General features: G+C 38.6%; 2 protein-coding genes across 2 annotated transcripts; one reads left to right on the plus strand and one right to left on the minus strand.

Moving 5' to 3' along the window:
- Positions 1–1,048: 1,048 nt before the first annotated feature.
- On the minus strand, positions 1,049–16,808 carry mrasa (muscle RAS oncogene homolog a). Its single transcript, XM_074694716.1, has 7 exons — positions 16,717–16,808; positions 16,453–16,582; positions 6,522–6,779; positions 5,851–6,004; positions 5,471–5,570; positions 5,198–5,277; positions 1,049–4,489 (listed from the first exon to the last, which is right to left on the minus strand). Exons 3-7 carry the CDS (start codon positions 6,712–6,714, stop codon positions 4,390–4,392), a joined length of 627 nt encoding a protein of 208 aa, XP_074550817.1. The 5' UTR covers positions 6,715–6,779; positions 16,453–16,582; positions 16,717–16,808; the 3' UTR covers positions 1,049–4,389.
- A 4,413-nt stretch (positions 16,809–21,221) lies between these two features.
- Positions 21,222–23,451, plus strand: tmem177 (transmembrane protein 177). The gene is made up of 3 exons (XM_074695121.1): positions 21,222–21,360; positions 22,020–22,277; positions 22,495–23,451. The coding sequence occupies exons 2-3, from the start codon at positions 22,077–22,079 to the stop codon at positions 23,224–23,226; spliced, it is 933 nt and encodes a 310-aa protein (XP_074551222.1). The 5' UTR covers positions 21,222–21,360; positions 22,020–22,076; the 3' UTR covers positions 23,227–23,451.
- The last annotated feature ends 1,195 nt before the right edge of the window (positions 23,452–24,646 follow it).

Genomic DNA, 24,646 nt, shown 5'->3' on the forward strand with positions numbered 1-24,646 from the left:
TGAAGTTCAGCAAAAGCAGCTCTAAGGAGAATGGGAACAGAAGATCCTCCAGCCAAGACTGATTGATTTCACATGACATGTGAGCAGTGAGATGGGATGTGTGTTGAGAAACAGTAGTTTTAATTAGCTACTTGGAGCTTTGATTTCTGTGTGGCTTTGAGTAACAAAAGACAAGTGTCACACATGCAATTTGGTGGTTCTTGTACCTGCCAAGCTGCATTCAGTATGCTTCACATCACCACATTTTTCACCAGGGCCCTTCTTTTACTTCTTATTTACATTTAAATTAACTGTTTGTAATAATAAGAACACAGGCTATTGAAACAGCTATTGAAAATGTATGCATTTTTAGCAGAAGCAACTAAAAGAGATTGGTACTGTCACTGAAAATCATCGCAGAAGATTGATCATTAAAAAAAAAAAAAGATTCCTGAATAAAAATTGAAACACCTGTGATTTTAACAGAATTTACAACTCTGGGCAAGAAATGGATAGGTTATCAGTAGAATGCTGCTCCCTGGTGGTGAAATGCTCAAATAACACCTGCCTTTGGTGTATTTATTGATAAATCTTGCATCAGTAGTGAAAGCTCAACCATAATGTAACAGTTTCTTCTGTTATGTCTGTCATAGGAAACTTTTCTCCTTAAGTGAAGGTTTTAATTTGAAATCCATAATTTTAATTTTTAGGGTGACTCAAGAAAGCTTCTTTTATAATCCATACATCATCTTGCTGCTGTCTTTGAGCTTATTATGTTTCAGCATCACTTAGCACTGTGACCAAACATTAATGTGATTCAGTCACAGAGATGCAGTACCTGTTCTTTGTGCCTCTGCCTCTCCTCCCTGAGGCCTGAAAATCAATTAGGCAAAAGGTGTTCTCAGCATTCTCACCACATTGAACTTAATGGACCTTGACAGCTCAGAAGATTAATGAGGGGGCTTCTGCTGAACAAGCAGGTTGACTCATGTAGCCATGTCCATGGTTCTGATCACAGATGTAGTGTACGAATACTTCTATAGGAAAATAAAGATGCCAACATGAAATGTCACAATAATTGTATTTCTTTATTGAAATATAATCGACCCCTGAGGCTAGATTATAAAGGCCACAGTTTGTTTGTGCCTCGTCTAGCTCCTCAGCCCGACACAGCCTCTAAGAACACAACAGACCTGTCTAAAACACACAATACACACCTGATCTGACAACTCCACATTATGCTTTCCAACTCTGACTGCACACCACCCCTTAACAGACTGACAATATATTGGGACAAACACTATTGGAATCAACAGCAAAGATTGCTACCGCTCCAATTTATGAGAACAAAAGTGCTCAATTTAGCTCATGATAATTTCTCACATTATGGGGATATTGTTTTCACTCTCAGATTTTGTATTTGGTCTGAAATGTAATAACTCAGCAGGTTTCTACAACTTTAGCTATAGAAACTGTGTTAAGGAATGCAAACAGAAGTTGAAAAAAATAAGTTGAAATGGCTAACATGTGGAAACCAATCAGTCAGAGTACATGAAGTGTGCTTATGTTTTGGAAAAATCCCTCTGAAGAGATTAAAACCACTCTTGTGTCTGTGAACTTAATATTAAGAATCAGCTAGTAGTGGATTAGCTTGGGCTAGCATAAAAAGAGAAAAGCCTCTCACTGCCTTGAAATATCATATTCTGCCAAACATCACCACTAAGGCTAAGTGAAGATTTCACTGACTGTTTCAAATTGAACACACCCTGGTTTTATGTTAGCCTATGTGCAGGGAAGAGACCTAGCTAAGATGCTAGCTAGCATGTTTAGCACACAAATAAACCAAGGGTGTTAATCCTTCATTAAGAAAAACACTGAGAGTTCATTTTTTTCTTTGAGAACTTTCCACATTGAACAAAGAAATACTTTTAAGATTTAATGTTAGACAACAAACTTTCCACATGTTTTACCTTCAGAGTGACCATATTCCACAAATGAGGCCATGAGCTCCTGTAAAGTAGCAGTCTTTGTTTAACTTCAGACCACATTTCATCTTGGTCCATGACATGTTATAAGTCTCTCGACCCCAAGGCTCAGAGGCAAAGGCCTGTGAAGCCTTAAAAGTCCCAACAAATACTAAAAAGGGGGAGGAGTTAGGCTTTTTGTCCAGGTCTGGGACAAGCTGAGGTAAAACAGACAGTAATAAATTATTCAGTTGTTTAAAAAACACTTTGCAAGAATCATATCAATAATACAAAATGGTATCAAACATACATGATGCAACATTTTCATTAAACACATTCAGATTTTTTTTTTAACTCCACTTTTTGATCCAGAGTCTGTTGCTTCATGCACATTGTTGTTTTTTCCTCCACTGGAAACTCTTTGAGAAGTCTTTGTCAGTGGATGATTCAAACTTTCTTCCTTCTTTTGCTGAGGTTGATTTTCCACTCTCATACTCGCACGTCTTCTCCTAAATTAGTTTTTTTTATAACTTGGTCTTCTTAAATCAAAATAATAATACAGAACATTTCTTTCATTTCCTCCCCGATGATTAGATTCCCGTTTCTTTATTCTGTTACAATCTTTATGAAGGCAACAGGCATACACAGGCACACAGGGCTACATCACTGATCATCTGTCTGCTTATTTTAATATTCGATTTCACATTCTAATCAGCATACCTTTCATTTCACCTGCTTGATTTAAACAGAAAACAACCAATAAGAAAAGGAGGAACTGTATTAAAAGTGCAAAAATGTATTTCTTCAACAGATCATTTAGACTTAAAAGTTTCCTCTGAAACTTCAGAGCTTTAACAGTATAAGCCGTTTCATAGGTTATTAAAATTGTACATTCCTACTAACTTCACGCTACAAACATGAACACAATAAATGTCTTGTTACTTTGAGTGTGTGGTTTTCCTACTACTAGCCTGCAGGTAGGTTAACATGGCTTCAAGCATGAGGACTATCACACTACCTTTTTTTTAATTCAACATATTCCCAGGGCTACAGTACGCCTCCTCAAACTGAAGGAGTGATATCCTCATCTGAGCATGACTCTTCTTAGATTTGTCCTGAATTCAGAGGTGATAAAGCCCTAAGGTTGGAATAAAGTGACATCAAATTATTTTGGTGAGCGGCCAGTGCAAATTAGATTCTCCAGCCTGGTTCAAATTAAGCTTTCACTATCCCTCATCTAATGTAAATTGATCAGAATCTCCCTACAACTCTTTTGTAAAATATCATTTGTCTACTAAAACTGCAACCTATGATTAGATTTCTTTATAAATATAAATTGTAATTGCATATTTTTTAGTCGACAAAGAATGTTGAAAGAAAATTGGCTGGAGAATCTCTTAAAACTACAGAGACAAAATATATACCTATATAAGGGCAATTGTTATATAGTACAGATATGGACAAATGTTTGTTTTTTTAACTATAATTACGTCCATCTTGAAGTGAAGTCTGTCACATCATTATCTATTTCTGTATTTTTCAGAGTGTGTGTAAACATGGCTGCTGACAGGTAGAATTGAATTAAACCAAGTTGTTTACATTTTCTATAACTACAAACACTGAGCAACCCCACCCTCATTTACATTTACAATATCTGATCTGATATGACACATTTCCCCTCCATCATTCCACTTTCACTCGGCACGACACATCCATTCACCCTCTCTGAGCTAACTTTTCAAAACCAAAGTATCACATGGTCACACAATACAAGATGAACCCACTATTCATTCATCCACAACACCATACGACATCTATTTCACCACCAAAATCCCTGTCACCAGTCCCTCTGCTCGGACGCTCACTCTCCAAAGAGAGAACGCAGGTGATGTATCTTCACATCACACAGGAGGCTCTTCTTCCTGAAATTGAAGGAGTGTGAGGATAGAAAGGTGACGACCAGCAGGCTGTTGGAGTTAGTCCTGAAATATAAAACACCTTTTTCAGGCACTTCCTCCCTTTTTTTTCCCTTTCAAGAAGATAAAAGTTCTGTTATCAGGTTCATCCAGACCTCTGGCTCTTCTCCCAGAGAACAGTCTGTTTTCTTGTGCCTCATTTGATGCTGAATTCAAAAGTCACACTTCATTAAGAAACATTTCCCAGATGCTGTGTGAAAACAGGTGGGAGGGACTCAAAGACCTTTGGGGAGGGCCATAAATTGAGGAGAGAAGGCATTGCTCTCGTCCCAAGGCATTGAGAAGAGCGAGGGGACATCAGTCCAATTTTTCAGGTTTTCCGTCTCGCTCTAAGTTTCCACTAAGCTGTCTGTTGACCTCTCCTCCCCTTTTGTGCTCCAGTAGTTAACCACTGCTCAGGAATTCCCTGAAATCCAAAGGTATGTGGGTGTGCAAGTTGGTGTCTGTGTTACTATAGATGAACAAAGAGGTCACAATATGGCGCAGTGGAACCTGTGGGAACCTGTTGAACGTTCTGCTCTCCATTTCATCTTCTTTTTTTTCTTCTGGTTCCTCTCTGGGACCTGTTGTCTGTTGTGGTAGAGAAACAACAAAAATGAAACAGTTCAGTTTTAGTGTTAAGACGATGAAAACTATGGATGCATTGATCTGTAAAAATGCACCATTATTCTTTCATCTGTATCCTATCCTGCATGTCTGGTTTCCTGTAGTCTGACCACTAGAGGGCGATATTAATTCATTTGTTGACTCCTCGTTTTGAGAAAGAGTTTTCTCATGATTCAGATACAGAGTTCACATACACACTGTAAAAACACTCCTGTGAGTGTTTGAGATACAAACAGGTAAATACAGAGACTTTTAGTCAAGACTCTAAAATACTGATGATCTAATTTATTTCTGATGGTCTTTTTTTAAACAGGACTTTAACTGGATAAGAGCAAACACAAAACAAGAAAAACACCCAAATTCTTTTTAAATTACTCGTGTATCAGGACAGGAAATAGCTTTTCTTTTCCATTCTCATTAAAAACACTTTCAGTGCCCTCTCATACCAGCGTAACACTCTCACTACCAGTAACTGCAAGGAAATTCAAGAGGGATGGAGTCAAGTTAGGAAGTGAATCATGCTTTGGGTTAAGACAGCTATGCTTTTGTCTGTACAGACAGTTTATTTTATTGTGGAGTGTTTTAAACATATTATTTGTTAGTGAATTCTGTTTCATACAAGTATCTCAAGATTTTTTTCTGAACAATTTATGGAGGTCAATGTGAAGTTACCTTATAACACGGACCAGCTCATGAAAGGCTTTGTCCACATTCATTGGGGGATCCTTGGCACTGGTTTCAATATATGTTATCTGAAGGAAAAGAGAAATGGTCCAGATGAAAGAATGAGTGGTATAATAGTAGTGGTTGTCACAACAGATGTGACTGAAATACTGAACCAATCACAAAAAAATAAAGTCACCAGATTTCTATAAAATACAGATGGGCTGATTTTGTTTGTCTTTTATGGGGTAAAACATCAAAGTTTAAGGAAGCTTTACTTACACTATGTTTTGCAGCCATCTCTTGGCCCTGATCAGAGGTGATTTTTCTCAGGTGGACCAAGTCAACTTTGTTAGCCACCAACACCATAGGGAAGGCCTCCCTGAGAGAAAGAACACACCAAAACACCCAACATCAGGTAGCTTATATGACTAACTAAAGGAGTGTCAAATCCTGTCCTGTGATTGAGCTAAATGTGGGTTAGAAATGGCAACACATGCTAAACAAGCTGTCTACTTTTATCAACCAACTTAGTTACAGTTTCAATAATAGTTCCATCTCAAGCTCAGTTTCATGAACTGATCAGCAACGTTTAGAGAAGAGACATCTCTTTAACAGCTCATTTTGTTTAAGTGTTGCTCTGTCAAGCAGCTGAAACCTACCTGTCCTTGACCCGTAGGATAAGTTGATGAAACCGGTCGACGTGTTCGAAGCTGGCCTTGTCTGTCACAGAGAAGACGATGAGGAAGCCGTCTCCTGTCCTCATGTACTGCTCCCTCATCGCACTGAACTCCTCCTGTCCAGCCGTGTCCAACACTACCAGGATGAGGAAACACAAATTAAACAATTTAATTTTGACTAAAAAGAAGACATAAACACAAGCTTAGAGTTCAGTTTTTGCAGTACAGCTGAGTCAGAATTGTTTTAGGGACTTTGGAAAGGCAGTACAAAACATAAGAGAATGGAAAAGTTCACACAAAAACACATTCCTAAAAGTTGTAAAACTGTTAAGTTGGTTTTGGTTGAAATGTTCTGTAATTCTTTCCAGATCTTAAAATGTTTCCAACAAGCTGAACCAAAACTACTGAGGAAAGGAAAAAGAATGGAATGATGCCTAATGTCTCCCACATGCAGTAGCCATAACTATTTCTATTAGATAGTTAGCTCAGGGTGCTAAACTGCTACATCAGACATGTAGTTTGAACCAAAAATAAATGTAAATAAAAAGTTATGTTTTCCCCAATAAGACATTAATGAACATTACTTCAGGAGAAATCAGAAAAATCCATCACAGAGGTTATGGTTGAAGAAAAATGTATATCTTTCTACTCACCATCCAGAATTGCCCACTGTCCGTCAATTTCTGTGTGTTTCAGATAGGAGTCCTCTATCGTGGGGTCATAGTCTGGCACGAAGATCTTCTGGAAAAATTGGATGGTAAGAGCGCTCTTCCCAACACCACCATCCCCCACCACCACAAGCTTGTATGTTGGCAGGTTGTCACTTGGCACAGCGCTGGTTGCCATGGTTACCTCGCAGTGGCGGTAACGATGGGAAGTAGGGTAGTAGGGTGCAGAGGAGACACACCTGGCTGAAATGGAAGAAGAGGGAGAGGGAAACAAATGGAGTCAGATCAGAGGAGAGGCTGACAGAAGGTTAGACTGTGGGTGTTTGAGTGGAAGAGCAGGGGAGAGGAGTGTTTAAGGGTGTTATTCTTTGATACCAACTTTCTTTTTCATACCAGGAAAAACACAAACCATGGGGGGTAAAAAAGGTAAACCAAAATAAAAAAAAACTCAAAAACACTTTGGTTCAATGACAGCTGCAAATATGTGGAACACTGAACTAGTTTAATACGAAGCAAATGTAAAAACACCAACACTAGTCCCCCCCACACACATACTATTTTTATGAATATTTCCACCCCCAACCCCTTCAAACACTCTGTACTCAACCTTCGCTCTCCATGAATTTCAAGGATCAGTTGCAGACCTGGACATTCAAATTCTTAAAAAACAAAGAAAGAGATTTGATGCCTGAAAAATCTTGTGAACTGTGTTTTTTGGATCTCTGTACTAATGCAGGTACCATTTAGCAAAAGTTTTTCTGATACTACTTCTATGTGGTCATTTTGGTCCATAGCTAAAAGCAAACAATGCTGAGTATACCAACTCGACAGTCTTGAACAACATGGATATTTTTATACTGGATTCTGTTTGGCATTCCTGGCAGCAGAGCAGGTGGGCGCAACTTCAGGTTACCAGTCGCAACAAAGAAACTTAAACCATTAGCGGAGGTGATGATAGCAGAAGAGTTAAAAGCTGTGACATTTTGCTCTTCTATCTTCAAAGAGCTCAAATATGATGGAGCAGTGAATGAGGACAGTTTAACAGACTTTGAAATCCATCAGAGCGCTGGCGCTTCCATGTTCAAGTTCTCTTTGAATTACTGTAACTCTCCACCACGTGGACAAGCAAGGAAATTCAAACAGAGCCTTAAAGGGAAAAAAATGAGCTTCAAAGCTTTTTCTGGGTTTTAGGGTGTCACAATGTCGCAACATTTAAATCACAGCCAGTAACTAATGCAAGCTTTTCATTTTCAGGTATTTCCAAGTATTACCATCATCGTTGAAAGCTAAGGTAGTTCTGAAAAAAGGGCAAAAGTACACACTGATTGCATGGTTTCTAACTCTTTTAGGGCAAAAAGAGAGAAAAAGTTCAGGCAATGTTAACTCGACCACAACAGGCAGATGAAAATTTTAAGTTAATGTTATTACTGAGACTATTTCAAAAAACTGTAAAGACAAATCTTTTTAAATCAATAAAGTAACCTCAATCATGTTCATGTTTTTGCTACACATTTTTCTTGGTAAGCAAGTGTGTAAAAAGCTTTATATCGGGTCCTATCTCCAATAACTACCAGTAAAACAATGTATTGTCCCACCAGGCCAGTGTTCATATGACTATGTAACTCAAAAGCAGGAAGTACACTAACCAATGATGTTATTGTCCTGTTTTGTTTAGTATCGCTCAGGCACTAAACTGATTAGTAGCTTTCTATGTGAGCTTAATGAGCACTTAAACAGATTTAGTGTAACAGATCAGGACAAGTGCACTCTGCCATGTTAATCAGGGAAATACCGATTATCTGGGCAGATTGAGTATTTCTGTCTCAAGGATTGCCTTGTCCACACAAGGGCACTATGACAGGAGTTGTGACAATCATAGTCAATCAAAATCAGTTTCACTTTGAAATTTACACTTTCTTTAGGGAAAGTTATTGCAGTTTCTGATGAGTTCCAAACATGGAAAAAGAAGTCGAATAAAACTTATTTTGAAATAAAGTGTTTTCAACTTGTGTAGTCGTAAAAAGTGTATCTTTTCATTGTGTATAGGTCCCCTAAAACCTCTCATTATTAATCAGTAAGATCGTTGAAGGCAACGTTTTGACCAAACTATCATAACAAAGACGTTATGTGTGCACATTATTTAAGAAACCTTATTGCTTAATAAACAATAAAATTTAGTTTTAAATACACATTAACACAAATGCATTCACTCAAACTGACAAGATAGGCGACACATTGTAGGCCGCACTTACAGCAGCACTAAAACTGTGTTTAACACTTCAACACAAAAATAGAATCCAAATAGACTTTCTTGGTCACAGCACCATGGTGTGCTTCTGTTCCTCTGAAGAGATATCAGCTCCTGTTTTATGAGCCACTCTTGCACCGTTATACTAAAGCTGCCAGCAGCGTCTTTAAGAGAGTTTTCAAATTTAACACCACAGAGAACCATCAAAGGCTTTTATTGTGAAGCAGTGACAGGAAATGCAGCCACATTTCTCACCAAGATCCCCTTTTTGATGCTTGTTGTTATTCATGGCTGACACCTTTTTAAAAATCAAGCAGTACAGTAACAGAAGAGGCAGCAGCTACAACAAAACTTGTAGGGTAAAGACTTTTAAGACTGTTCCAATGCTACTGGCTCTTTTCAGAGTCAATCATAGTAGAAATATCACAACTGGATGGAAAAGCAGCTAAACTGAGCTTTGGTGAGCATGGTTTGGCCTCGTAGCAGAAACCAGTGTAATGACGTAGACTCTCTGAGGCCCACTGTAACCACAGAGCAGGGAGAAATATGATGGCTTCAAAACACTTGGAGTTCTGTAGTTTGCAATTATGGCTTTTTATAAATAAGAATGAACATATCTTATGCAGAAATATGAAGGAGTTAACAGAGAAGTAGTGTATTTTCACCACAATAGAGACGCAGGGCAGAGGCTCACTGCAGAAAAAGACGACTATTTTAGAAAAGTACATCAATGCATTATGATAATACGCCTCATGAAAAGAGTTCTTTTAACCCACAAAATAATTCAAATTATACTCCATGAAACAAAGAATATATTTTATCACCCTCAAAGAAAATAACAGAGCCTGGTTTAAGGCTTCATATTTGTTGCATCCCTTCTGGGTTGCTGTGGAAAACTAGAAACTTGTACAATTCTTAATTCTCTCATGAGTGAATTTCAAAAATTATCAATAACTAATTATATAAGTTGTTATTACTCATTGTACCTTCAAGATGTGTCATGTTGCTCATGCAAAAATCTCACACCACAGCTGGCCTCAGATATTAAAAGTGCTTGAAAAAAAAAAAATAGAAACGAGGCACGGGGGGAAGCAAAAGCAGCGAGGGAGAAAGGAGGGTGAGAGAAATCGGAAACAGAAGAGTGAAGGAGGAGGAAGCGAGGGCACATGAGGACAGAGTTGAAAGAAATGTTACAGTATGATGTTGTTGAGCTGATACAATAGAACATATGCTGCAGTTTTTCAATCATTTAATCTGTGTCCACACTGTACTTGCAGTTTCCAGAGTCAAGGAGCGAAATAATTAAACATGATCTGCTCACTTGTTGAATGTAGGATGAGTTAAATCAAGATTGAAGCTAAATCTGCACATGTGGGTGAGGAAGCAAGTGGGCGACCAAGCACACATTCCTGCTGCCGGTTTCACACTATCCTGGTGATGGTTTGAGGGGACGACAAACAGAGGAAAATAGAACTACAGCAGGGAAAGCAAAGAAGACTCAGTGATTTAAACATGCATAAAACCAAGGCGGGAAAGAAAGGTATTAAATACCTTTTAGAATGCACATAAAAAGGAAAGATGTAAATGTATACTGTCCAAAGGCGGCAAATTTGTAGATGTGAGAGTTAACAGTTTGAGAGTAATGGTGGCAATTTTAGAGAGGGAAAAGAAAAATGAATCTTCTCGGTGTCGTTATAAAACCTCCAGATTTGTAGTTCTCCTAAAACCTTTGCAAACGTCCAAAGTAGACATAAAAATTCACACTCACTCACTACTAGCACAACACCCACGCACCCATTCCTCCTCCATCCACCAGGAAACAGCTGTCAGCTGGCTGTGGTCCATCCTTTCCTGCCCAGCACAATGGAGGGAAGGAAGATGTTTCCTTCCTCTATAAAGCCAGCCAGTTGACCAGCCAGTCACTCTGCAGCAGCCAGACAGAACAGGTTAGGCAAAGAATTTCCAGGCCAAATTCCTCACGTTTATAAGCCTCAGTTCAATTCTGGCTCATGCGTAGAAATGCCACTAAAGCAGCTCAGGTTTTATTGCTGTGAAGAATTGCATAAATATACAGCACCTGCTGACTTGTGTTTGCTTAGCAGTCATGCCCAGTGTGGCAAAGCTGTATTCATGCCAGGTCACAACATTGTGTGTCAGCATTTCCCTCCGTTACACATCTCAGTGGAGCGCCCGATTCTGTGAGACGCCATCATTCATAGAGACCAAAATACTCCACAGACAGTTTAGACAAAACTCCTTTGGGAATGAAAGCTGGGTGAAGGAAATTTTACCATGTGTCCAACCAAAGTTAGTCATCTGACCAATGTGGCTTAACAGGCTGTGGTATTTCAGAGGGCTTACTGAGGCTGCAGAGGACGGACTGTACAGTGTTGTGCAAAACATAGTGTGCCATGTCAGCCTTTATGCAAACAATCATGATGATTAACTCTTTAGGGGGGGGGGGTTGAATTTTTCTGTTTAATGATGTAGAACATATTATTCAAGCACTGAGTTGACCGCAAAAGGTTTGAAAGAAGGCCTGTTTGCAGAGAGGCAGAAATTAAACTTTGCCCCTTATTAACACATAACCCAGGTCTTTGTTTTACAAGACAAGAGATCAGGTTGGTATTACTGGTTGAGGTTTACAGAACCACAAAGTTAGTTCTGCATGCTTAAAGAAATAACTTCTATATTAATTTTTATATAAAAAATCTTAAGGTATTCAAATCTGCGCATCTAGAGCGTTTCAAAAATGGTATTGGTCAAAAATTGTTCTCAGATAAATTGCAATTGGTTAAGTGTAGGGAAAGCCCATAGTCTTAACTCCAAGAGTATTAAGGTGCTTTTTAACTACTCTGTCAGGAACTCAAAGGTTCCTATTGCTTATTGTTGCCCACATTTCCACCAAAGCCCAAAGTCCTGTAAAGATTATGCAAATCAGATTAGAGAGGTATGAAGAAAAAAAAAAGTAGATGCACCTCACTGCCAGACCAGTGGCAGGCAGTAAGACATCAACAAAGGCCATTCAGCAAAAATAACAACAACAAAAAAGAGACAGACATTTTCAGTGTTTCCCCTACCCTTGGGGACAGCGGCCCACCTCCTCAAGAGAGGTACACACACCCACAGAAGTCGAGTGAGTTATTTTCCATATAGTGCCTTGTTTTTTTTATCAGACTAAATAGCCTTATGGTATTCATCTAATTTTCATGAGGGAATGTCAATTTGTCATCTTTCGTGCATGGCAAAGTTCCGCCTTTGGACAGTATACATTTACATCTTTCCTTTTTTCTTAACAGACACACAAACACGTGCGCATTTTCACACACACAAAAGCACGTTCAATAGCAGACAGAGCTGGAAAAGCCACCACAAGAAACATCTCCCAGCGCCTTCTCTGTGAAGATACAACACTTGCTCTTCTGCGCACGCAAAAGCGAAAATTTGGACACTTGTTCCTGCAGTAGAAAAGTATATTTCTTCAAACTCACTGTCCTGGGGAAGCTTCCTGCGGTCAAAAAAACACCTTAACATTTTACCTTTAAAGCCTCTCTTCTTAAATAGTAAAAGTCATGCACTCTGCACATTCAACCCTGCTGATCTTCCTAAAGTAAGGAAGCTGTTTAATGATTGAACAGCTCATCAGTCATTTAGGGATGGTGCTGGTACAAGACAGCATAATGTTTGTCTCACTTTTGTCCTTCCAAGAAAGTAAAGCATTCTTCAGAGAGTTCCCTGAAATTTCTTAATAGACCCACTTTTGATGGGTAAATAGCGCATTCAGAACTGTTTAAATGAAGAAAATATCTTGTTTTTAAGGTTCATGACTAGAAAGGATGTCAAATGTTCAACAATTTGATATTTTGCGTAGTTTATTTATGTCTCCCTCAATGTTAAAGAACAGTAATGACTGAAGGCTTGTTAGCATTATGTTTGCAGTAGTGCAGGCGGGGGAAAAAAGGACTGTTTTCTTCCACAAGGCCAAACTGTCCCCTGCTATGAGGTGACACGGACTGTATCTATGTGAGGGGATAAAGGGACTTCCTTCTTCACATGGGAACAAAGTGACAACAAATCTCACAGAGTGTGTCTGAGGAGGAACACAGCGGTTCACACCCAATCCTGAGCATGTAACTCATATCAACACTCACCAGTCAAAAAAAGGACAGGGGTTATATCCAGTGTGTATGATAAATGTGGGTACACACTGATCAGCCATAGCATTACAACCACCTGCCTGAAACTGTTGAGGTCTGAGGCTATGCAGCCCTACACAAAAAACTGTGACACACTGTGTATTTTGACATCTTTGTATCCCTGTTATTGTGGACCCTGTTCTGCCTCCATGGATTATTTTTTTGTAGTGACCAGGAACACCCCACAAGAGCTGCAGGTTTGGAGATGCTTGAGCCCAGTCTTTTAACCATCACAGTTTGATACTTATCAAAATTCACATCCTCACACTCTCCCATTATTCCTGCCTAAAACACATGAACTTTGAGGACAAAATGCTCACTTGCTGCCCAACATAACCCAGCTGACCTGACTGACAGGCAAGGACGCTGTAGCTGGTGGAGTGAGGCTCCAAGCCCTCTCCATCTCCACCTCTTGTCCTCACACTACCTTGACCCAAGGTTATAATAGTTAACTAAAACTAAACTAAAAACGAAAAGTGAAATTTAAAATACATTGCAGTTAACTCAAACTAATAAGAACTAGAAAAGAAAACAAAAACAATAAGCAAACTAAAACTATATAAACTAACTAAAATTATAGACAAAATTCCCTTAGTTATAATTTTTGACAATATTAAAAGCCTTTAGGATTTAAATTAATCTGACACATTTTCCCAACCAATTTTAGACAGTTTTAGGCAGTTGTCAGTGCCGCACAGCACCATCATAGTGGCGTATATGGACAAGCTTGTTTACTGCACTGACTGGCTGTGCTCTGTGCTGCGACGAAACGTAGTGGAGCAATGAATTAGAGCATCTGTGATAGTTTTATTGTTACAGAGTCATATTTTTTATTGTATTTTAGTCTGCCTTTATTGTTACAGAGTCCAAGTTTTTATTTATTGAAGCTCATATTGTACTGTTTTTTTTTATAATTCATGTTAATATTATTTTTATGTAATTTATGTCAACATGATTTTATATAATTTATGCTTGTATTTTTTATACTAAGTTTATATTATTTTCATGTGTTTAGGGCAGCAGCCAACATTTCAGTATCAGCATTGACTGAGCAGTGAGCACTATGTTGGACTTGAAAATAAACAGTATGACAAAATATTTACTCTGACCTTTTTGAATCCTGCACCTGGTTAATAAGGTATGAAAAAACTAAAACTAAACTAAAACTAAGCCTTGTTGCAAAAATTAAAACTAAATAAAAACTAGAATGCCTGCTCGAAAACTAATTAAAACTAAACTGTAATGGAAAATAAAATGTCAACACTAACTAAAACTAAACAATAATGACAAATCCAAAACTATTATAACCTTGCCTTGACCAAAGTAAGGTTGGGTTCAGCATTTCCAATATCGGTACTGATAGGCATTAAAACTCCCAGAAACAAAACCTGTCAGTTGACATGACAGTGACTAAGCCCATGTTTTATAGGGTCAGGTATCAGTTATAGGTTGGACAAATCTGTCTTTAAGAATGCATTATTGAAGTTGTGAGTAATGTTCAGTCCAGAGTGAGCAGATTTGGAAACAAGAATCAATATTACTGGGGTCACGGCTTTGAGGCCAGGCAATTCCGCACGATGAGGGTGTGATCACCTGAGTTGATATAGTCATAGAGGTAACAGTCTCGTTGTCTCTATAATGGCATTTGTATTTTGCTGACTAATGACTTTCACTTCAGTTGGTGTTTAAATGTATTGCTAACAGGGCTAATTGAGGATTTTTAAAAAAACGTGTGCGAACAGCTTGTGATTAAAAGGCTGTTTCATCATTATGTCACACAGTCTGCAGGTAATATGCTTAATGTTTACCAAACAGAAACACTTAACTCCAATTTTTGATGTTAATGCTCGACTCTAGAAGAGTTGGACTCAGAAGTGTGGAAAATTATGAAAAGCTGCCACTTCTCATCAGTGACAAGAAATGCTGTTACCCATTAGGCGGTGCTTTATGATTGTTACAGACAGCAGGTCTCCAGGAAGCTGAGCCATGAAAAGCTGCTCTGGTGGAATCCCCAGAATAAAATTATAAATATGCATAATGGATTCACTTTAAAGGGCAAAGACTTTCAAGAAAGCCATCAGCCTTGCGAGGAAGCTTTACGGCTCAAAGCTTGATGTTTGCATGCAGAAGACACAAAGTCAGCTGAATTTCTTTGCATGAACGCTGAGGAATGAATCGAAGAAAGACGCACAAGTTGGGGAATGAAATGCTAAGACCACAGTGTGCATAACACTGTTTAGCATTACAGTTGCTTCTTAAAAAGCATTGTTAAAGACTCTTCTGGAAAAAAAATTCTAAGAGACAATTCCCTTGCTTTTCAGAAGATTATGAAACAGCACCCTCACCTGCATTGTATAATTTTGTAAGGGCTGCCAGTAACCTTGTGCCTTCCCTGTTTTCTTAAAAGATGGAGTATCTGAGGTATCATCTGGAACCTCAGAAATGATCAGTCCACAGTGGGTTTATTCTAATGAGTTGCATCAAGCTGTGAACACATGCAATTAATAGTGCTTGGGTAGAAAACCCAGCATGAACTAGTCATCAGCATTGAAACCCCCTCCGATCAAGGGTCACAATTAAGCTTTGGGAAATTGTGAAACATCATGGAAAGTGAGCCAATCATTACTGTTACCAGAAACGTCATCATCACCATCATCATCCCCATCATCAGTAAGAGCAGCCACAGAAATAGGAAGGCTTAGGCATTTCATTGGAGTTAGAATGGAGGGATAAGGGGAATCTGTCCACAGGCAAGCAAATTATGTGGTGATTTCACTTTGCTATTAATAGAGATTAACGCGAGTGTGCAGATACAGTGTGTGTCTGTGTCTCCTGACTGACTGCTGCTTCTGAATGATCTCATCCTATGATTTGATACATGAAGAATCTCTCTGTTCTTTGTGTCCAGCGGCTAAATCTGCACACCACTACTGCTTCAGAGATGGACAGCACTGTGCCACAGTTGTGCAATAAAAAAAGGAAAACAAAGAAAGAAAGGAAAAATGAAAGGAAAGAAAAAAAACAATGAAAAGCGGTTGTAGACATTTGAGAAGGTTATAGAAAACAGGCAGTGTATTTTTGTTTCGGGAAAGTGTTTGACACACGGAGGCAAGGCCCGCCAGTGTGAGTAGGCTACCTGAGTGTGTGAGAGCGCCCGGTTGGAAAACTAAAGCTGCCCCTGAATAGCGGTTTCTGGCTGCTTCATCTTTCTCCATAAGTTTGCAGCAAAAAAAGCAATTTCCGCAAACGACTTTTCTCACCCTCTCATTCAGAATAATACAAAGTAGTCTTCCCTGGCTGTCTAATCCAACGTCATTACTCGAAAATATGTGGTGACACTTCGCTGTACTACAGTAGTTGTTGATATACTGGGGGTAGTTGGGGATTTTGCGTTAAGGGTAGGTGTTGCCTGCACTGTCCGCGTCTAGATGCCCGCATTCACCTCCTCTGTGTCAACATGAAAGCTACTTACCGATACCAGCCTCGCTGTCTCGAGCACAAAGAAACGTCCTCACGTCGATATATCCCTCTTCATTTCTGTCGTTCCTCGGCTTCACACCACCGCCGCCCTTTCACCACAGCCGAGAGTGTGCTCTCCACATCTGCGAAACAATGCATTGAGTAGCTAATCTTTGTATTGCAACAGCTGATGCTAAAAATAGAAACGCCCAAAAGGGGTGAACTCCATCTTTGAGAAAAATCAGATGTTAAAAAGCATTTGTTTTTGTAAAAATACCATGTGCCTTATTAGAGATCCAAAAATTAAGTTAGTCTGTAGTCCGCTGCTCTGAATTCGGTTTTGTTTGTGACTGAAAATGTCAGGAAAACGTAAAAGAATTCCCCTTTTAGTGAAATGGGCTGTCCCTTTATGTAGCGGACTCTTTTAAAGGGATAGTCCTGTCAAAGTAGCCCTACCAAATTTAAGGGGGATCACGCTTTTGAACTAAACGCTTCACTTTGTAGAAAAAGGTATTACTCCGCCAGCCTTGGTGTCTTCAAAAGTCAGACTCACTGGAATGTGTTGCTTTGACTACAGCGCACTAAAAGAGGCTCTGATGTGTCTAGATTTTCCTGTAGTTTACTATACTCAGACAACCTCTATTGAAATATCATCCTGTACCATGAGGTAGAATCAAAAAGTACGCCTGCATGTATACAGTTTTATGCACTGACAAAATTAGCAAGAGGTGAAGTTCATTGAATGTGTGTGAAAACATACAAACATACCACATACTGACTTAACGAGTGCAGAGGTGTCTGGCATTTAATGAGACATTACACCTTTAATTTTGCCAATTAGTGTGAAAATTCACTAATCTAACCTGTACCAGCAACTGAGACTAACAGCAGTGTTACAGAACCCAGACAGGATAACTGTGACCTGGCTAACTGGCTTTTTGTTGACACAGAGACAGTTGACTTAATGACCTATATTGCAACCCGGCCAGCTAGTTATTGGATCTCCAGATACTTTTGGTTTCACTTTTGGAAGTTGACATGTTGTCTATTTTAGACACAGTATATGAATGTGCTTCAAATGATTTATTTTAATATACTGGCTATGAATATGTGTGAACTGCAAATCATACCCGTTTTGTGATGTTTTGTGAAGAATCTTGAGGTGGCTTTTGTTTTAAGTTGATTTTATGCATATGAAGATTGATTAATTGACACCATACCTTGACTTCCCTATACACACACACACACACAAAAAGGAAATGGACTACATGTACTCTGCAACATTTTGCCACAGCAAACACTTGGCATGTGTTGCAATAAGTCACTGTAGCAACGTGTTTCAACACCACAAATGATTGTATGTAATACAGCAATATGCTGCAGTAAATCTGAATGGAGCTAATTGATGTTATGCTATGAGGTATGTGCAGATAAAGCAATGGCTGAATATTCATAATGTTTGTTCATATTAGTACCTAACACTATATTAATGTGCACGAATATATATATATATATATATATATATATATATATATATATATATATATATATATATATATATATATATATATATATATATATATATACACACACACACACACACACACACACACACACACACACACACTGAAAATATTAAATTCATTCATTTTTACTAAATAACTGGTGAGACTGATCAGAGTAGAAGAAAAATGCAGTAATATTTACCATCACTGATGAGTGTGTATAAAAGAGAGAGGAACGGAAGAATGTATAATATTCATTAAAAATGAGAAAGAACGAGTTAAATATTAATTTTAACCTCCATAAATAATCCAGATAAAACTAACCCATATTACAAAAGATGCAATGAGAGGTGAAGTGATTTATCTCTCCTCTTTCTCTCCTCTTTCTCTTCCTCTTTTTAATCTTCTGGAGGGTAATCCCTGGGACATGAAATTTGTCAACATTTTTTATCTAGGTGGGCTCATGTATAGTAAATCATGGGTTAATCAAATGAGAACAAGGACAAAGTGAGTAGGATCCTCACACAAAGTTGAAGGGTCCAATCCTATCAAGGTCCTTATTTGCAAAAGCACCTGTTCACTTCATCCCACACATAAAATGAGTTTACAAATACAATAAGACAGAAGAAATTTGAAGAGGGAGGATTGGAAGACATGTCAGGAGATGAGAAGAAAATAGAATGGTATTGCATTATTAGAATAGAATAGAATAGAATAGAATAGAATAGAATAGAATAGAATAGAATAGAATAGAATAGAAAGCAGAAGGAACGATCCGAATAATGTGATAGTACACCAAATAGACTGAAGAAGGGGCTTTTCTCTGAGGCTGTCCTTTTCAACAGGAGACACACACACACACACACACACACACACACACACACACACACACACACACACACACACACAGAGGGAGAATCTTCCTTTCATCACTTCTTGCCTGTTTCCATGGAGACAGTAGTGAGCTGTTTCTTTCCACCAGGATCAGACCATCTGTCTTGATCACAATACATATGCACACACACATGCATGCACACACAACTGATGAATTTTTCAGTTTTACCAGACGAGTCAGTACAATGACCATGAAACTGATGGACTAAGGGCTTTTCCCTACATGCACAAGATCAGACTGATCACCAAGGATGACTCTTGGGTGTTTGATCCAAAACTGTAGCTTTTCATCTTACTGTAAATGTCTCTTTTACAGATGTCTTCAATACTTTCTGAATTTATAATGTGGAGGTTTTAACTCTGCCTTTATAAATAAGACTATGGAAAAACAATTGCAAGCAAGACAGATGCAAACTGTCCCAGAGCATCTTAAATAACCATAAAAACCATATCTAAATAATGCTTTGTGTTGATGAAAATTTAACGTTCAAATTTAATGTTTTATTGTCTGAGCAATTTCCCATTGTTATCTCAAATGCTGGGACAAAGTCATCACAGGATGATGCAATATGGCAGCCAATAAACTGAGGTTTTCTAAAGCAACTGCTCAACTTTCACTTCCTCTGTGTTCCCCTGACATGGGTTGATCGTGCTGGAATAGGAATGAGCTGTGTTTACTTTGCTTTAGGTTTCATGTGACTTCCATGAAAAAAGCTTGTCTTAGATTTTTCCACAGCATACAAGCATGTGTCCACATCTCAAAGCTCATTGAAAAAAAAAAGAGAAGAAAAAAACACAAACACCATCACAGATCACCAGCAAACATACATTCACCACTTCTGTTTTCTATGATCTATGAGAGATCACGTGTATTATTGATACTTTTTATAGAAATGTGGAAGTGCAACATAGTTTGAATGTGCAACAGCCCAGAGAATGTAGTGAACATGTTCTGAGACCAGAAAACACCAGCAGGGCTAAAATGAACTTTTTTTTTTCATTCCTACATCACACCCACAGCTGACAGCAGTGACTCCATGTGGGGGAGGCTTCTTTATTTTTATTCTGGTGTGCACACCTGCTTTGTTTCTCACTGTTCTGCTCTAATGAATCAGATTTATTTTATCAATTTATTATATCTGTCAATCATCTCAGTGAAACTAATTGATCTTAAAATGTATAATCATTTTGTGAAGACCTAAAGTCACAAGGGGCACCTCAAATTATACAAATCAAGGATTACCAATTCTAGTTTGAACATCTGAATACTCCACTGCTTGTTTAACAAAATTTATCTAAGATTCAGATTCATAACTCAAAGTTTAAAGGGTGGCTTCATTACCATAACAGTGAAGACAAAAGATAAAAAGAATATGAATGAAAACAGAAGAATTTCCACACTGAAGGAACTAAAGCTAAAACACAAGAGTTTTGACTGAGGAGACAAAAGTTGTGACAAGTATCATTGGAAACACATATTGAAACCTAGAAAAATACAATTTCACAAAAGACGATCGGTGCCCCCTGCTGGCCGATTTGATAGGTGCCCCTCCCTCTGAGTTTTCAGCGGGGCCCTAAAGTGGCCAAATGCCCCACATACCCGCAAGGCGAGGGTCAAAGAGCCCGTCGATTTTTGAATGATTGGATTTATTTTATTTTTGTATTATTTCAATTATTGTTATCTGTGCTGTTGTTGTTGGGGTCCCGGGGCCAATAGGGGAACCGGTCAGACAAACTTCAAACCACACTAATGGCTCAGTGTGCGCTGTTTTTTCCCTATCATGTCTTGGTTCTGCCCTCCTGATAAATGATGGGCCTTAAAGAGATGGAGTGGACCTGGTCTTTGACAATTGAGAACTGTTATTCTGTGATACTTTGAGACAAATAAAGACTGCAATTTATTAGAACACCTATCATGAGAACAAGGAACCCATCCAGGATAATTAATTTTAATTGGGTGATCAAAATTATAATTAAGTGCTGTACTGTTTTTCAAAATTTATTCTTGAAAATTCATGGATAACTACAATAATTATATCATTAAAATTACAGCACATACTGCTGATAAAAAAATTGGTAATTAGAAACGCAGTTAATCCTTTTGTACGGCATAAGTTGCTTCTACTTTTCTTGCCTCACTACTGAAAGCATTTGATACATAAAGAAAAACGTAAAAAAAAAAAAAAAGAGATAAATACAGACTGTTTATAGTGAGCGATTTTCTACATCTTTGAACCCTTTGCATCCTGAATACAGCGGATTTCTTTTTTTTTTTTTCAAAATGCATTTATGTCATGTATTTGTTAGTCATATCTTACATTAAACACACTACTTTGAATTTTATCAAGGGACCAGAGACTGGAAAATGACGTTCAACTGTCGTAAAAGTGTCGTGCAACAACTTTGCGTCACAGTCTGTTTGCGGACAGGATGTAGTCCGTCATATGTTATGAACGAATCTGTTACATACTGTTAGAGTGTCCTTGTACAGATGGGAACAACGTGTGAGGGTGCCTTTACCGGTATGTTTGCTTTCTGTAATGACGAAAATGGGAGTTAAAAATTGCTTTGTGAACGGTAATGGAACAAATAACCGGAGCCATCGTTGAAATTAGCTTTTTCTAGCTCGGCTAGCTAAGGTCACTTAAACATTAATGTTATGATATGCTTATTTGATTTCAGTCATGCCACTAAAGTCTGAGATAGCTATATTTTCTGAAAGCTAGTGAAGTGACTCATTTTACTGTGGGCATAAGTTAAATAAAATATCAGAAGGGGGATGACATGACATTTAACTCAGACAGTGTCATGAGCTGCAAAGTGTTACGTTAACAGAAGTATACACTAGCAAGGCAGGATTTATGGAAGTAGCCATGCATTAGACTCTTCCCAGTTATGATTTTCCCCACTTTAAGGGGGGACAAATAAAAGAAACAACCCTCTATCCTCACGCATCCAATTTCTAAGATGAAGTTGTATTAATCTTAGGTTATAGCTGTTATGGAACCGACAGTACTTGCATTCTGCAGGTAGTTGTGTTAGCAATTATATGCCTTTCTTGTGGAAACGAGACATCTTGAGAATCAGCAGAGTAGCATACTCTTTTTAAATTCACTCTCTGTTCAAACAATCTTTCACTTCTGTTTTGATTTGGATTAAATATTATCTTCCTCTTTCTTAGATGCCACCAGCTGAAGAGTCCAGAACCTGACAGGAATTCAAAAAGAAAAGAGCTAACATGGCCTCTCGTTTCCTCAAGTATTCCGTGCTTCTCCAGAAGTACCGGACCCCACTGATTGCTGCTGCCTGTGGTGGGGTCTTTACAGCCAACATTTTCTACCATGTTTTTCCTGACATATCATATCGTAAGCTCTATCAGGCCTGGCACAAAGGAGAGCCAGTGGAGCTATCTGACAAGCTAGAGGATGTTTTTCAGCAGGTATTGTGTGTGCGTGTGGAAAAAAAAAATTGCTTTGTGTTACTTTCTTTGCCCTTTATTAACACATTTGATGGAATTTCTTAAAAGCTTAACATATAGTTTACACTTTCAAAGTGAAAGCAATTTAGAAAACAATTACATTTACCTTAAAAATATTAAAAAGTATATTTTAGAATATAACAAACAAAAACAAATCTGTGTTTCAATGTCTTTGTAGGTGATAAAGGACTATGGATTGAATTCATCCAAGAACTTCTCTGCTTTCGCCGCTTTTGGGTTCCATCCAGTCGGTGCTGGTGTCCCTTGGCTTCCTGCAGGTGCCCAAATTGGCATCCCAGCAAACTTTAACAGCACTGAGGACGACCCTAGTGGAATCACCAACCGCACCATTTTCATCAACGGAGAAGCAGTGGACTGGAGCAGTGACACCGGCTCAGCTCTGAAGGAAGCACTTGTGTTTTCTCTTGCAGCACAGAAGTTTGCCATAGCACGAGAAGTGGCCCGCTTGCAGTCTGGGGGACCTGTTTTGAGTGCTGTTGTTGCCCCCTTCTGCCTGGGTGGTGTTTGGGTTTATAGTATTGTGCTGAAGCAGATGTTTGGGCTCCACACAGGGCCTCTCCTGCTTCGTGGGGTCGTGAACGTCGTTGCCCTTGGTTTGGGTGCCGTGTCTTACTTCCTTACTTCAGATGCTGTGAAACAGTGGATTGACTTGAGCTCAGACCGGCTTGCGGCAGCTGTGTCTCGTGATTATGCCAAAGGAGGGGTTGAGTTTTATGATAAGATTCTATCCAGAAACAAAACACTCCGCTCATTGATGGGGCAAAAGGGAGAGGATTTGTACGCTCCTAGTGGAAACTTGTTTCCTGCTCACCTTCTACAGCTGAAACACACACCATACACATCCAGAAGGGACAAGATCCTCACTCTGCTGAAAGAGGAGAAAGTGTAAAAAGAAATGGGAGAGGGGCAGTTTTCTTTCTTGGCTATGGTCAATCTCACTTTAGTGTACCTACAGCTATAAAATTTTCTGTCAAACCAGACTGCCCTCTAGATAGATGGCTACAAAAGAGTGTCGGGGGTACCAAAAATTTTTGGACACTTGCAAAGACTTCAGGCCTGAATGATTGTTAAAATCCATTGTCATAAAATTTGTCATACCACACATGCTCAATGTGTTTTTGTTCATCATTTTTTAAATCCTGGAGTGAATAACCAAACTAAAGACAGGATGGGTTACAAATGTTAAATTTATTCTTCAAATGAAAGGTTCAGCTGGGTAAGTTTGAATGTGGTGTGCAGATAAACACTTTTAATGTCTGGGGTGGAACATATTGTTAAAGACTCAGGTGGACACTTTTTGTCTTGCATAGTATGATATTGTTTTCTATGCCAGTTAAAGTAGGGAAGTTTAATTACATGTCATTGTTCTGCCATCCTCCTCCACTTATGTTCCAGTGCCCAAATAGAAACATTGTCCTACAATGTACAAATTTGATGGGTGATTTGTTTACCAATAATGACATCATGTAGCAAAGTAACTTAGATCTCACTATTTAGCACCAAAGCCCATGGGTTGTCCGTCTGTGTATTATCATGTTTCAGGTACATTTTCCAAATGATAATTAATAATAATTTTATTATTTGTATAGCACTTTTTAAAACAAAGTTTACAAAGTGCTTAAAAATCACACTCTTACTTTTAAAGTATGCTTTGCTTCTTAACTAGCTATTGGAAAATCTGCTTCTGATAGCTCCAAGGAATTATATCTAAAGGGTAAATGTGGTAAAACCTGCAATTAAAAGCCTGCAGATAAGAGGCTGTGGTTCTAATGTACAGCTTGAACTCTGTGTTCTTTGACAGCAAGAGTCCCTTCAACATCACTGCCTTGGATTAAATTGCTGTCACTGTTGCAGCAGATTGAGGAATCTGGCCCTTTTTGATACATCTTACATTGTGAACCAAACCTTACCCTCTCATTATTGGTTCATTCTTCATAGAACACATCTAAAATAAACTGCAAGTGCTGACATGACCAGGCAGCTCTCTTAAGTCATAGAGAAGAAGAAAAGCTTTGAGTTTTTTTTATAGGTCTACTTCATCATCTACTCACTACAAAAGGAGTCTGAGATATGCATATCTGCAACACAAGGCTTATTGTCTTGTTCTCACCACTCTGCTTCATCTGCGTACTTCATTGTATGCCAAACAGAGATACTGTACAATGGTCCTTTGTTAGTTGCGTTGTACACCATTTCTGTTCCAAGCCACTTGAGGTCAGTACAGCCCACATTATACCTCTCTCACAACGTGCAGCTCCGAGCTCTCTGACACTGCGCATGAATGACAGGGCCATGGATTAATTTTGTGT

This window comes from Halichoeres trimaculatus, unplaced genomic scaffold, assembly GCF_033239565.1.
Source record: "Halichoeres trimaculatus isolate MK-OKI-2021-1 unplaced genomic scaffold, fHalTri1.1 fHalTri1_scaffold_19, whole genome shotgun sequence".
NCBI classification, from domain to species: Eukaryota; Metazoa; Chordata; class Actinopteri; order Labriformes; family Labridae; genus Halichoeres; species Halichoeres trimaculatus.